Source organism: Sus scrofa, chromosome 1, assembly GCF_000003025.6.
Source record: "Sus scrofa isolate TJ Tabasco breed Duroc chromosome 1, Sscrofa11.1, whole genome shotgun sequence".
Taxonomy (NCBI): Eukaryota; Metazoa; Chordata; class Mammalia; order Artiodactyla; family Suidae; genus Sus; species Sus scrofa.
The window spans coordinates 202,317,016-202,332,577 of record NC_010443.5 but is presented as its reverse complement, the minus strand read 5'-3'; the positions used below and the strand labels follow the sequence as shown (position 1 = coordinate 202,332,577).

The window sequence follows — 15,562 nt, the reverse complement described above, 5'->3', positions numbered from 1 at the left end:
CCTTTAATATACTGGAATAATAATCAGAATTATTTTTCTTTAGTCTGAAAGTTTTGCAGCATGTCACAAGACTGAAAGGGTACTTGCTTATCAAGACAACTTCGATTAAGCATCTGAATTACTGAACAGAAAACCCTGCAAGTATAGTGATCAAAGATTTGACATATTCTTCTAACCTGTTCACATGACAACATTAAGTTCAAGCCCCTAGTTATTATTCTATTGATAACTGAAACACAAATAGTGATCCAAAACATGATGTTTTAGAAAAGCAAAGCGAGCAACAAAAACCTTCAAGGTCTGGCCTGTGTTACATGAAACTTCTTTAAGTCAATTGACTTTCACTAAAATACATACATACATACATACATACATACATACATACATACATACATACATACTCTACCTGGTCAAGAGCCATATATGAGGGAGAAGTTTCAAAAAAAACAGTCTCAAGAGTTCGTGGACTGTTGAGTCTCAAGAGTGGTGGATGGTTGGTGAAAATGGCACCAATATAATCATAAAGTAACTATTCATAACCTAAACTTAACCCTCTAGAAGGTCAATTACTCATGTTATCTTCTACTGCCCCGTTATTCAACAAGTCTTTTACCCATTCCACTGTTCACACCATTTAAATAGGTAAAATTCCAATATCTGAAGTTCATATCAACATTTGCTTTTTCAAAAAATCATTCTTCAAACTACTACACTTATGAAAAGTGAGAAATTAAACACATTAATTAATTAAGCACATGCCTATTGTCTAATATGATAACCAATACACAGTTGATATGTATTAAGTGGTAGTTATTTCATTGTTATGAAAAAGCTAGATTAATGACATAATTTATCCTTTTTAAAAACTAAGAAAAAAAATAATATTTCAGACCTGGAAAAGCCCACAAAGCTTAGTCTGAACACATCCCTTCTTCCTCCCAGGTCAGGGCCTTTCCTGCTCCACTGTTAGATACTGCTCCTAACAGTTACTAGAATACATCTGACTCCTATTTTTAAAGCTAAAAGGCTAGTGTATTTCATGAGTTAAGTCATTAAAAAAAAAAAAAATAGACCTGGCCACGTCACTCAAATTTGCTTCTAGCTTTTAAATAAGCACTTGAAGGAGTTCCCGTCGTGGCGCAGTGGTTAACGAATCCGACTAGGAACCATGAGGTTGCGGGTTCGATCCCTGCCCTTGCTCAGTGGGTTAACGATCCGGCGTTGCCGTGAGCTGTGGTATAGGTCACAGACACGGCTCGGATCCCACATTGCTGTGGCTCTGGTGTAGGCCGGTGGCTACAGCTCCAATTCGACCCCTAGCCTGGGAACCTCCATATGCCGCAAGAGCAGCCCTAGAAGAGGCAAAAAGACAAGAAAATACATACATACATACATACATACATAAATAAATAAGCACTTGAAGTAGGTAAGAAAGAATAAGGGAGAAAAGACAGAAAAGGAGAAATTTTCATTTTTGCCTGTAACATAAGCTAAAATACATTCTAGAAAATGTGATTCTCAGCAGACCTGATGTTTCCTGCTCAATTCAAGCATTGGTTCTGTTTACACAAAGTCAACTATTAGAGGTATAGAAGAAATAAGTTTTACAAGACTGAGTAATAATGTACCACTTAGAGGAGTGGAAGCCAAAATCAGGATCCTAAAACTCTTTTTCTGACTTGCAATATCTGCTCTGATGTTATAATGTTGTCAACAAAGACCAATGTCTAGACTACATTGATCAAAAGTTTACCATATACAGTGATAATATAGGTGCTATCTCATGGAAGGTGTCTCAACGCAACACAAGAGGAACAACACACATATACAAGGAGAGGTGAGTGTCTGGTTGAAACACGTAATGTGCACTAGGCAATCCATATGACAAGGAAAGCAGCTTCCCACTGCTCTGCACTACTTCTGGGCACTGGCAGGCAAAGTCATACCATAAGCATCTCTGATAAGACAATCTGGAGCCATGTCAACATTTTGTATAATCTATCCCACTAAAAGCAATCAAATCCCAATAGCCTGAACTCTACTTTTCAGTAAGAGTCAGTACAAAACAGCTGTTTATATTATAAGAACAATGAAAGAAATCAAATAAAGAACATTCTATAAAACAGAAGAGTATTTCTTCAATACAAAGAAAGTTTTCATTATGCGGAAACTCATATTAATGGAGTATCTGGGATAAAAGATATGGCTGACATGAAGCCTACAATTAACCTTGTCTTTAAACATTCAAAGTATTAGAAATGTTTATCAAAATAAATAGACACCTGGAATAATCTGACCCTAATCTTCGCCAACACCACCCTGAGAGTGAAGGGGTGAAGAAGGGCATAAAACCTACCTGCAAAAGTTAAAGGTAACAAGCAAAATTTATATCTAGAAATATTAAGAGAAAAGTAATCTCCCTACTCTCTGGGCCACTCTACCGTTATTAATATTTTAAGAAATTGTTAATGTACATTTTGCTTTTAAAAATCAATACACACACAGTGTTTGGCCTGGTATTGATGGGAAAATAACTAATGATTTCTGCTGGAAAGGAACAAAGAAAAAAATCTATGTTTGGCAAAATTAAATACAATCTTCTAACAGGGCTAATAACTCTAATTAAATTCAACTGATCATCTTTATAATCACTTAACGAACTTTATTTTAAATAAAATGGACCTCTGCATTAAGCTTGAGACAAGCCACAATTTTTTTTTAGGCTTTTTAACTTTATTATTGAAACTTATTTATCTTCATTTTTTTCTTTTTTAAATTTAACTTTTACTTTGTATTGGAGTATAGTTGGTTGACAATGTTGTGTTAGTTTCAGGTTATGGCAAAGTGATTCAGTTATACGTATACATTTATCCATTCTTTTTCAGATTATTTTCCCATATAGGTTATTAGCCATAATTTTAATAAAAAATGATGGCTCATTGATCTTATCCAAAAAGTTAATTAACTACTACATACCAACTAAATCACACCCAAATGTTATCCTTATCTTTTTAAAAATTCAATGACAAACCCCTTCTTCAGGGCTCAACTGCTACAAACTTAACACTTTTAAGTTAAAAGGATTGGGTCTTAGAACATTCTTTTTTAAAACAATGTTTTGCATCCTTCAAGGAATTGTAATCCTGCCAAGGAGGGGGTGGGGAGCAAAGCATCAGGGAATACCTACTACTCAGTAACAGTTTTTCCTAATGACTTAATCTCAAAGGAAAACCTTAAATTAATCCATAAAATGAATTTGATTTTGCCTGAAAGTAGCTATAGGACTTCTTCCTTTTAAACAGCATCTACCATGGTTACCACCACTTAATTAAGTCCTAGATCATGACTACAAAAGCAGTTATGGCTGGACATTTATCTGCTAATATAAATGGATACTTATTTAATGTTTTAAAAGTAAATATTTGCCACCATTTATTACTAGTTATCTTTACACCAGCACACTTGTGATTCACTGTGTCTACACAGAAGATCCCTTAGAATTTCTAGGCTTCTGATTAAAAGTAAAATGAGAAGGTATATAAAAGATGAAGAATCTCGAGTGTCCTTTCCAGTTCTAAAAGGCACAAGCACATTGAAGGCAGGGTCCTCCTTTCTCTCATTTGCATCTTCCCCAGTCCTTTCACTGTATCCTGCACATACAAAGACTGTTGGTTAAGCACATTACCATGCCCACAAATTATATTCTTCAACAAAACCCCAAAACCAGACAGGAAAACAAAATAAAACAGATCAATTTGACAAAATTAAAAACTTGTGTATGACACAAATATACCATACATTAGGCTACAAGAAACAGAAACAAAAATGGAATAAGATGTTTTCCACACAAGTAAAAAAGGAGCAACATCCTACAGATTAAGAAAAAAAAAAAAAAGACATCCTAATCTCCTTTACCTTTTAAGATAAAGGATACAGAAAGAAGTCAATAAGAAGAAATATAAATGGTCAGTAAAGTATCAAATATGCTTAACTCCATTAGGAAGCAGGGACATGCAAATGAAAACAAAAATATACCATATTTCAATTATATCAAAACCAAGAAATTTTGGAGCTCAATCCTGGCCCAGAACTTCCACATACCGTGGTTGTGGCCAAAAAAAGAAATTTTAAAATATCCAATACTAGTAAAGATGTAGGAAAAAAATGGTACTTATTCCCTGAAAGAGTATAAATTGTCACAACGACTTTGTAGAGCAATCTGACAATGTCTAATGCAAATGGAAACACACACACAATTGGTATTCTAGCCCTATACCCAAGATCTCAGTCATTTGCACAAGGTAACAAGAAACAAAGATATTCACTGCATAGAACAGAATATGACCTATATATTTTTTTTAATAATTATTTTTTCCATTATAGCTGATTTACAGTGTTCTGTCAATTTTCTATTGCACAGCAAGGTGACCCAGTCACACATACATGTATACATTCTTTTTTCTCACATTATCATGCTCCATCACAAGTGACCAGACATAGTCCCCAGTGTCATACAACTATATATTTCTTAATAGAAGAACACCAAGGTAAGCATAGAACATATTCCCACAACAAAATACTAAGCAGAAGAAATTAAAGGGTATGAATTGGCTCTTTATAGATGAAATGTGGAAAGGTTCAAAGACATACTAGGGGGGTGGGGAGGGAGCAAGATCCAAAACTGTTTACTCATGGAAATTTCTGGAATTAGATAGTGGTAACTGTGGCACAATCTTGTGAATATACTAAAAATACTGGATTTTAAACTTTAAAAGGGTGAACTTTATAGAATATGAATTATATCACAATTTAAAAAAATGATTCATACAGTATAATACTCTTCATGAAGGTTTTAAGACACAATATACCTACTACCTGTAGCAACATAAATGTGCAAATAAACAGAAAAAAAGCTGAAAAGTTGGAAAAAACAGTTGGGAAGCATTCAAAAATTTAGACCACATTTATAATACTTAATTCCCTAAAGTCAAACAAGGAATCAAATATGATAAAATATATAAACATTTGTTCGTTCTTGGTAAAGGGGATTTGAATGATTGTTATATCATATTTTCCTCTGTATTTCTGTTGTTGTTGAGAAATACAAAAAGGGCAACAAACAAGCATATCATGAACAACAAATGGTATAAATATATACACATATAAAAATATTCAGCACTACTAACCAAATAAATGCAAATAAAAATGATGTACCATTTCATGCACCAAATGGGCAAAGATTTAAAAAAAACAATCTTTTAATTCCCAGGATTGGCAACCATGTGGGGAAGTGAGCGGTCTCACAGTTCCTAGGGAAGAATAAACTGGTACAGTATTTTTGAAGAGAAGTATGGTAATAAATACCAGAATTTAAAACTCTATACATAAGGAAGTTATTGAAAAAATTATAAAAATGAATGTCTATGATGTTCATTATGTCATTATTCATAGCAATTGAAAATGAGAAAAATATAAATGTTCAAATAAATAAATCTACATTTCATGTAATACCACCAAAGTCAGCTTTAAAAAGATGATTTCCCACATATACTATGAGGGTAGGAATGCTCTGCTATGCTTTATCCATAACTCCTAGAATTATTTTAGGCACACAATAGGAGCTCCAAAAAACACTTGTTGAATGAGTTAATAGTAATTTAATGTAAATGCATATTACTTACATTTAATATAAATATATATTTATACATGTATATGTTAATATAAAAAGATGTCTACCAAAATATTAATTATGGTTATCTACAAAGAATTGTCAGATAACTCCTTTCTTTATATTTCCACGGTTTGATTTTTCCACAGTGAATACCTATCTATAAATTAGAAAATACAAATTTCACTTGCATGGGAAAAAAAATATATGGGTTCTTCATAAAAGCTAAACTGTATAACTGTGCAATTCTATGGTCTATTTCTCAATTTCTATGGTCTGCAACATAATGTAACAAAAACTTGTGAATTACCAGTAATAGCAAAAATGCACAATTATTTACCCCAAAACTCTTCAGACAAATCATACTCCCAAAAGTGAATACCGTTCTACAAACAAGAATAAGGAGAACCATAAAAAAACAAGAGAAAAGAAGATTAAAGCATTAAAATATATGTCATGAAGAAGAGAATGAAGTAAAGAGACTCTGGCCATACACACCCAAAATAAAATGCTTTAAAAGAATATTAATTTGTATCATTGAGACAAAAGAATTCCTCCTTCTACATGTTAGCTGCTTCTTTGGGGAGAGAAAACATAAAATCATAAAGAAAGCTTAAAAGCCAAGGGGAAAAACTATAGAATTCTATATTATTTCCATGAGGACAGTGTGAAACATTGTTTTAGAGATCAAAAATACCTTGAAATCTGGTCAATAAAGATTAAAGTCCAGTAGGCTCAATAATATATCGAGTCCTTGCTTAATGACATAATTGTGATAATTGTTTAACATTTCCCTCCATTTCCAGGTACCTCAACTTTCCAAGTTCCCTTTTGAAGCCTCAAGTCACTAAGTGATTAAAAAAAAAAAAAAAAGATTCCACATCTTAGAACTGTAAAAACTGTGTTAAGTCGTAGGGATCATCTGTAACAGATGACCAGGAAAGGAATTAAAGGGCTAAAGTTGGTCCATAGAAGACCATTAGAAGGAAACTTCAAAGAACCAAGAGAAGGAACAAAAAAATCTTTAAAGAAAAATTATGAAACCAATTGATCCCCCTGCCCTACCCACCTCTCAGAGGTACTTCTACAGAGGGTTACCTAAAATAACAGATGTAAAAGACTTCTACATGAAACAGGTAATACATCAGAAAATGAACTGTAATGTTAACTATAAAATATATTCAGTAAAACTCAAGTTTGGATTTTCCTTTTCAGAAAAAAAAAAAAAAAAACAGTTATGTAATTGTGACACTGGAATTTAACCATGCAAATACCTTGGAAGATTTATCTTTTTTATTTCTATTAAATAAGTATTTTTATTAGCAACAAGAATAATGGTTACAAAGAAAATCAGCTTCCACATATTAATAGGGCAGTTTATTTGTGCCAGGTTATAGGTTGAGTATTTTATATCAGAGGTTCCTGGATAAGTATGAGGACCCCAGGACCTCCAAAACCTTTTCAAAAGGACTGGCAAAATTAAAATTATTTTCATAACAACTCTGAGACATTATTTACCATTTTCACTCTTGTTCTCTCACGAATGTACAGCAGAGTTTTCCAGAGGCTACATGATGTGTGATAACACAACAGACTGAATACAGAAGCACATAAGCTGGCCCAGTTGTCTTCTATTACAACATTAAAGAGATCTGCACACACCAAAAAAATAAAATGACTCCACTGTTTTCATTCTTCTTTTTGTTTTAGAAAATAATTTTTCATTAAAATAGTATTTATGTGTTAACCTAATGGGTTGACGACTGTTATCTTTAAACAACTTAATAAGTAATTTGTTTAAAATAGCTCTGGTTTAATTTCTAATACAGTCAATATTAATAGATATACCTTTCATAGAAATTCCTAATCATAACTCCTCCTTACCACTGGACATCAATATCTACCCAAGATAGTTCAAGATTACATTTACAGAGCTGCATGCTAACCCCTATTTGAAAGCTAATATTCTGTCTTGGATCTGTACTCTGTCTTTTTCTCTTAAAAAGTATTGAGTGCTCACTGGCATGCTTTAAATATAAAGAATTAACATTTATTAAAAAAATCAAACACTACAAATACAACCTCTCATCACCACCAATACCATGAGCACCCACTTAAAAAAACTAGTAGTAGGAGTTTAGTGCACATTCACCCAGAATTCATTTATTTATACATATACTTTTTATCTGTATAAACACATTTTTTAAAATGGAATCACACTGATTTAGCCAATTGCCTTATTTCATGTACTATCTCTTGAAGATCTTTCTGCGTCTACAAACAGATTTACCCTCTTTTTAAAAAGATTATCATCATCTAACTGTACACAACTGAGGTCTCCACTTTGGCTTGCATTCAATTTTTTGCTACAAAAAAACAGTCACAAAAAAATATGCTATATCTTTGTGGAGTTGTGAAGCCATATCAGTTGGAAAATTCCTAGAAGTAAAATTACTGGATCAATGTGAATAAATACTTAAAATCTTAATAGAGTTTGCCAAATGTCCTCCAAAATACGTGTGCCTAATTTACATTTTCACTAACAGCACAGATTTCCTCCAGCAATTCAGCTTTTTAAGTGCCTTCGTAAAGTATACTTTATGTTGCTTCAAAATGTCAAGTTGTAAAACTGTTCTCACTGGTCATCTTAATTCCACACAAAACTCCACACAAATCTCATCACACTCACTGTATGTATCAGAATAGTCCCCCATCTTTGTTTTTTCCATAAACCATTTAAATACCTCAGGAGAGAAAAGACACCAGGTACACACAAATATCTTCAACTAGCAAGCCCTCAAATATTGGGTACCCTGATAAAAAGTTATCCAAATTATTTCAAAAAACTATTTAACACAAATCACAACTACACAGTAAAGCTGGGCTCAAACACTTAAATCAAAGGAAAGTTGTATGTGTAGATTTATTATGCTTTATCTGCCCACTCAGAGGACTGAGGCTACAAATAAAAAGCTATCCAATCCTACCAGTGGCCAAATTAGCTTACATAAAATAATAAGCAACAGATTTCACAGCATAAATGTCAATGGAACATATTGCAATAGTAAGGATGGTGGTAATTGGAAAGTTCACTCAAATTCACATCATACTGAGAACGAAAACATTTATATTTTAAATGAAATGTTTTGAATGTGACTATTGATTTCCGGCATATCAGACTATTATAAATTTTTGTTACTAATAAATAAGATATAGTCCTTTTTTGCAAGTAGATAGTTTTAAAATGCATTCTTGCCTATTCTGGAATGGCTAATGGATATTCCAGGCTTTACCATTTCATCAAAATCTCCTTTCTAGGACTTAGTGTTAGTAGTTTTAAATTCAAAGTCTCCAACACATTGTCTTTGGGACAGAGTAAAACCTCATTAATTCAAGTCCAATTAGCTCAATTCTGAAACAGTATATGTAATCCTCATTGGGCAACAAGTTGAATTTACTATAATTTCCTCTTCCCATAATACTACTGTGAAATAAAGGAAATCAACCTGAAATTCAATGAATTTTTCCAAACCAAATATTTATGAAACTAAGAACTTATCCATCTTTGTGACTGAGCAGTTCATCTCAGTTGTAAGTCCACTTCTGTTTATCAGCTACCGTATACAGTAAAAGTGATTTATATTGTCATTATTAATAGCCATTTACAGTGTAGAGTGTGTGCATTTCTTGTAACTCAGATCTTTCACAAAGCCATTTTTGTCATTTCTCCCATTTACAGTTTCTCCCATTTCTAGTCTTCTTACTTATAGATCTATAATATCAAAAATATAACACCTTAAAAGGTACAGAAGTAGACTTATAAATGCCCAGCATTCTTATTCTGTATTTACTCTTATCTTCTTGAAAGAGTTTATAAGCCAAAAAGTAAGTTTCAGGATTAAGTGGCATGTTTGGTGTTACTTGAATTTACAACTAACTGTTCCCAATGAACAGAGAAACCTTCTCTGGCAATCTGAATTATGTGTAATTACAGTATGACAAGGTCTCTCCTGGGCTATGTAAGCTGGCATTTTTCCCAGGACTTGTCACATCATGGGAAGCACACATACAAATAAAAATCCAAAAATAAACATTTTAAAACAATAGCCTATAGACTTCATAAAGAAACTCCACAGTTGAGAATAAAAATTGAGGACCCTAACCAAAGAACAGACACGTCTCACTAGAGGTGTCCAAGGAGAAGATATCAGTGTTATCAAGCCGCTTACCACGCCTAGCAACGAAACTCCCAGGTGTGGGCTGTGCAGGCAGCACTCTGATGTCCCCTCAGGCTGGACAGAAAATCATTAAGGTATGGAAAATAAAGGGGAATGTCAGCACATACACCTAGTGAAGCAGAGAAACAGTGGGGAAATATGGAGAGGTGGATCATCTTTAATTTCATAAGCTAATTTGTTGATGGTTAAGGCGCCTAAAAAACAAAGTTATCTTAAGAGCTATATCTTCTGCCAACTGGCTTAGTTTTCCTAGTACGACAAATATTGCTTTTTGTTATTGTTGTTAAGGGTATTTCACCTCGAAGTGAACAACAGCCAAGTAGTCATAATAGTGTGTAGCAAGGATGTTAGAAGGTGCTTTCTTTTGTTTAAACTCCTCTGCAGTGGCTCTAAGGACACATGGAAAGGGAGAGCGAGATTCCAAGAAGCATGAGACCCAACCTCATACAGTAACAGCAACTTGACAGTACTCATCCTCATCACAGTTTGAGGAAAAATTAAGTATAATATCTATGGCTATATTCTAATATAAAATGCTAACAAAATCTAAATGTTATTTCCTATAGTCTGTGCACATACCTACCCCTCTCTTGGAAGCTGGATTCATTTATTAATCATCCAGCAAAGCCCATCAAATTCAACAGTTTGAGTTTTCAAGAGGAGCTATAAAACAAATCACTATAGACAAAACATATAATCCTGACTCCCATTACATGAGCTCTGGAAACAAAAATAAGCATCGACACAAACCTTTGCCTCCTCTAAGGCACATAGCATTTCTCCTTTCTTTATTCAAGCTTCTGAATGTCCAATAATTTCCACGTAGCTCTAAGCAGAATGGATTTATTATGATGTTACGCTAAGAAACTGCAGGAGTTCTAGATGCCAATAAAGATTACGGATCAAATGGAAGATAACTACTAACCATTGTGTTGACTTAGATAAATAAACCTGCTCACAAACAAAGCACCTTATTGTATTTGTACTGTTACCTCCACTAATCCAACTAAAACAACCAGACAGTAGCTTTCCAGAGGATGAAGGGAAGGAATAGAAATCAAGATTTCTTATACCCTCTTTCAATTTCCTGTAAAATAACATTTCGTTCCTTTTTTTCCCCCAAACTGTCCTGTTCTTTACGGAAAATGTTTGGGACACGAGAGACTGAGCAGAATTATGCAAAGCAGACACCAAGGCTAAAAACCAAGGCTGAGAAGGACTGAAGCAGAAAGCAAGACAACACCATTGCTCTGAAACTTAGCTTCGACCTTTGCAGGGACCCTCTTCCCTGGAGATCACATCGGGCAGACACTTGCCAACGCTGCTCAAAATGCCGCTAAAAATCGAATGAGCAATCAAGTGGCATCCGGGGCTAGGGACCAGTAAGCCCTCCTCCCTCCCCAGCTAAACAGAAAATCCTGACGATGGGGGGTCGGGGTGACCAACCCACAAAAAGAAAAGTCCTGACAACTGGCACCCAACGCCTTATACACAGGGAGGAAAGCAGAGAGGACCCTAAAGAGAGGCGACTTCTAAAGCCGGAACAATAACTATATCCCACACATCCTCTGCTAATACAGGTAAACCTCAATTTCTCCAGGTTTAAAAAAAAAGGCGCAAGCTGTTTATTCCTTCCAGCCCCACTCCCCACGCCTCCAAACCCAACAGCTAATTGCACCTTCCCCGCAGAACCCGCGGCTAACCCCAGAGGGCCGGTGAGGGCTGGCTTGGGATGAATAAACACTCGACACCTGACGGTCCTTTCTCTGCGGTGACTTTCACCGAGCCGAAGCGGCGCCGCGGACGGGGGTCCAGAGCTACGCCGGCGAGCGCGACGCGGGGGGCGGGGAGAGGGCTAGGGGGACCGCCAGGGCCAAGCGATTGTTTCCTCCGCGAGCAAAGACATTTTTTATCAAGCTCCTTTTGTATTCGAGCCCTACCTCTTTTTGGCCTAGGGAAGCTTTCGTGCAAGTGGAAGACGACTTTCTCCACAAAGTGCTGTATGTTACTGTGCTCCGGGCCGCGCACGAACACCATCCAGTCGTGGGTGAAGCCCTCCACGGTGGGTTTTTTCCTCACCTGGGCGCGGTGCCCCAGCTCCAGCTTCACCTGCACGGCACACTGCGGGCAGCGGGGAGGAGAGACAGCCGTGAACAACAGGAAGGCGACCGTTCGACACTGAACATTGCGCCTGACATTTTTTTTTCCTCGTTCTTGAGAGGCACATAAAAGGAAACGGTGGTGCCCTCTGCATCCACGTTTCACGAGCGTGGGCGCGCACACCCCACACCCCCAAATACACCCCACCCAGCCGGCCCGGCCCCCGGCTCCCCCGCATCCAAGCCGCCCGGAATGTTTGTAACGGAATGTTACCCACGATCGGGAAGGGGGTCCGGGGGTCGGGGGGAAGAGAGCGAGCACACTCAGCCACTGCGAGCACAACAAATACATCAGAAACAAATTAGAAGACAATTAGGAGAAGATGCCGGGGCGGTTTCCCGGCATGGAAGGGGAGGTAGCCAGGACCCTCGATGGGGGTTCTGGCGAGCCCCCACCCCGAAAGTGTCGCGGAGACAGGCACACGCCGAGGAAGTCTTTGTGTACGTGTGTGTGTGCGTGAGTGTGGAGCGCTGTGCCAGGCGGAATGGAAACTACAGGCAGCCTCTGCCGACGGGCACAAACTCCCGTGCTCTTACCACGGGGTTTGTGCACAACAAAAATGAGACGTCGTCACATACACAAACACACACACACACCCCCTCAGGAAAACACTCCGAGGCATCCATAACTTAAAGCACCCCGCACCCCCCCCCAAGCGAAAAGCCTCACGCGATCGACGAGGCCAGCCTAACAGAGCCCCCGCAACACACTTCCAAGAGCCAAAGTGGCCCCAAAGTACCTCTCACCTCCCCCCAAAAAATGAAATTCAGAAAGGCAGGGCGGCAGGCGGACAGCCGCGGAGCCCCGACTGCGGACAGCCCAGAGCGGGGGCAAAGTTGCGTGCGGCCCCGTCGCTGTCAGCCCGCAGACTCCAGCTCACACTCGCGCGCCGCGGAGAACGCACCATCGTAGCGGCCGCCCAGGCTGCTCGCCGCGTCGCCGGACTGTGCCCGCGGCTCCCGGCGGCGGCGGCGGCTGAAATATGGCTGAGTTATTATTCGCCTCCTTCCACCGTGTGTTAGTGTGTGTGTGTGAGTACGCGCGTGTGAGCGAGAGTGCGCTTCTTGCGATTGCAAAGAGAGGCGAGAAGGGAGGGAGGCGCGGAGGGTGGAGGGGCGAGTGTGTGTTAGTGTGTGAGTGTGTATGTGTGTGTGTGTGCGCGCGCGCCGGGGGGGGGGGTTGGAGAGGGAGGGGAGCGGAGGCTGAGGGAGAGGCAGCAGCTCCCTGCAAGCCGTACCAACCTTTCTCTAATTAGGACCGCGGAGCGCTGGCGCTGTCTGGGCTGCGGCGGCGGCGGCGGCGCAGGGCGAGGGAGGAAAGGCGGGGGGGGGCAGTCTTTTATTATTATTTTTGCATGTACTTACCGAGCTAGCCATGCCTGGGGGCCCGGAGGTTTGCTGGGGTGTTGTGTGCTACCCCCCTCCCCCGCCCCCTTCAGCTGTAATTCATGAAGAGGCTGCTATGAATGAGAGCGCGCCCAGGAGCGGAGGGTAGATGGCGGACATTCTCTGCCTTTTTCCCCCCGCGTTCGCTTGCTCGCTCGCTCGCTTATTACACTCAGCCCTAAAAGCAAAAGCAGCAGCAGCAGCAGCAGCTCCAGGGCCGGAGGATGAGATTCCGGAGCATGCGCTGTGGCGCCTGACACCGGGGCTCTGAGCCTCAAGGGGCGGAGGGAGGGCGCGCGGGCGGGGCGGAGCGCGCGGGGAGGCAGAGCGAGCAAGCAAGGGGGAGCTCGAAAGAGCCAATCACCGGCCACCTCCCGAAGCCCTGGCGGCCAGCACCGCCACACTGGAACGCCTCGCTTAAAGTAACAGGTTCCTGCTGGGGGTGGGGAGAAGGGCGGGGAGGGGACGCTGGGGTGGGGAGAGCAGCCAGCTGGGGAACCATCCCAGCCCCTGTGTAAACTCCTCTCGCCCTACAATAAAAAACGGATTAAAACTGCTGGAATGTAGCCACTGCCTAGAGCCCCCAGCCTCCCGAGAAGGGGCGTTAAATCAAGTCTTTGGCGTTAGTTAGCACGCTCGGGGAAGGGAAGGGGGTTTCTTTTACTTTCCACCACATCTTTTTATGGTTTTGTGCTGAAACGGCAAGAAATTACACCCAAACAAACTTATTTAAAGACAGAGCGAGAGAAATGCCATCCTGCAAACAAGCGTCTAAAAGCAATCGCTGAGACAGTTATAACCGGCAACAATTCCCTGGCCCCCTTCCCTATCCACTCACCCCCTCCCTTCCTGCACCGCCATCGACAATTTTAAAATGAACAAGCCAGAGAAACAAGACGGCAATTTCCTTCCCAGGGACCGCCTCCCGCGTTGGTAATCCCCGGCTGGAAGGCATAACAAAGCAGTGCCCAGGTGAAGGTGAGATAGATACCTGGGAGTGCTGCTGGGTGCAGACCCGCGGGGACCAGGCTAGGAGTTGTTTTCTTGGGGAGGTTGCCCCTCCTGACAGCCTGCTGGGTTGCATCAGAACGTGGAAGATTGTCCTCTGAGAACGCCAGGGACAACTGGGAGTCTTAAAATAGCAGATAAAGTTAATACTGACTGTAATGGGCATAAATTGGATTATAATCTTTAGGCGAATTGGTGACAGACAGCGTAATCCATCTCCGGGTATTAATCCTGTTAGGTTCCCGAGTGACAACCAGTCGCTGGAGTGTTCCCAAAGTCGCGCTCCTGCGATGCTTCTCACTTGGGTTGAACTTGCTCTCAGTGGCGGGGGATAGAACAGCGCAGCCACGCGTGGGGCGGAGTAGGAGTACTAACTAGCTTCCTTTAGCAGCGCAGACAACCTTTACAAAGGAAACGGATAAGATCTAGACAATTGATTTGAAAGTGAAAGATAGCTGTAACTTCGGTTCGTTAAAGAAAGATCCCTGCATCTTCCTATAGCCCACATTCCTTTTTTGCTCTTCTTTTCTTCCCTTTTTCCCTCATCTCCTTCTTTCTCAGTCTTTCCTTTGGCTTTATTCTCTTCTACCTGCCTTCTTTATCTGCCCTGTCTTGCATTTTTTGGCTCAACTTTCTTGCTTTCTTCTTTTCCTTTTTCTTAAAACCACCAAAACAAGTTGTATGGGCCATTGAATTAAAGGGAGCAAGCACAATAGGGGGAAAGAGGTTAGCCGGGGCACCTGGGATCCTTAATGTTAATTTTTCAGTTCTCCCAGCTGCTCACAGGGAGCTAATCGGAATCAGATCTGACCGGTTCGGACCAATTTTAATTTACAATCCAAGCCTCCGGCTTCAGTGCGTTGAACCCCTAAAACTGATGCTCTCCTCTCCCCCAGTTACAACCAAGAAAACCTCTTCTGCTTTAGGACCCTAATTCCTCCCACCCTTCTATTGGATTTAGCATGTAATGTAGAAAACAGCTGAGGATAGAAACATTTTAGTCCAAGGCCAAAAGCTTAAACTTCTCTTAGATTTCTTAGACCCACATGTACATATATGCATAATATTTTTTAGGTGTATGTGTGTCTGTGTGTGTATACGGA

General features: G+C 39.8%; 1 protein-coding gene across 3 annotated transcripts in view; it reads right to left on the bottom strand.

Annotated features, from left to right (window-relative positions):
* MLLT3 (MLLT3, super elongation complex subunit) overlaps positions 1-15,120 on the bottom strand; it is a 286,851-nt gene extending 271,731 nt beyond the window's left edge. The window contains exons 1-2 of one of the 3 annotated variants that reach the window (XM_013993522.2): positions 14,443-15,120; positions 11,847-12,027 (exon numbers count right to left, since the gene is read on the bottom strand). In XM_013993522.2, coding sequence (XP_013848976.1) covers positions 11,847-12,027; positions 14,443-14,625 — 364 coding nt within the window. In that variant the 5' untranslated portion in view covers positions 14,626-15,120. Of the gene's footprint in view, positions 1-11,846; positions 12,028-12,970; positions 13,219-13,430; positions 13,728-14,442 lie in introns of those variants that run through there. The other 2 variants (XM_003121886.6, XM_013993520.2) reach the window with 2 other exon arrangements.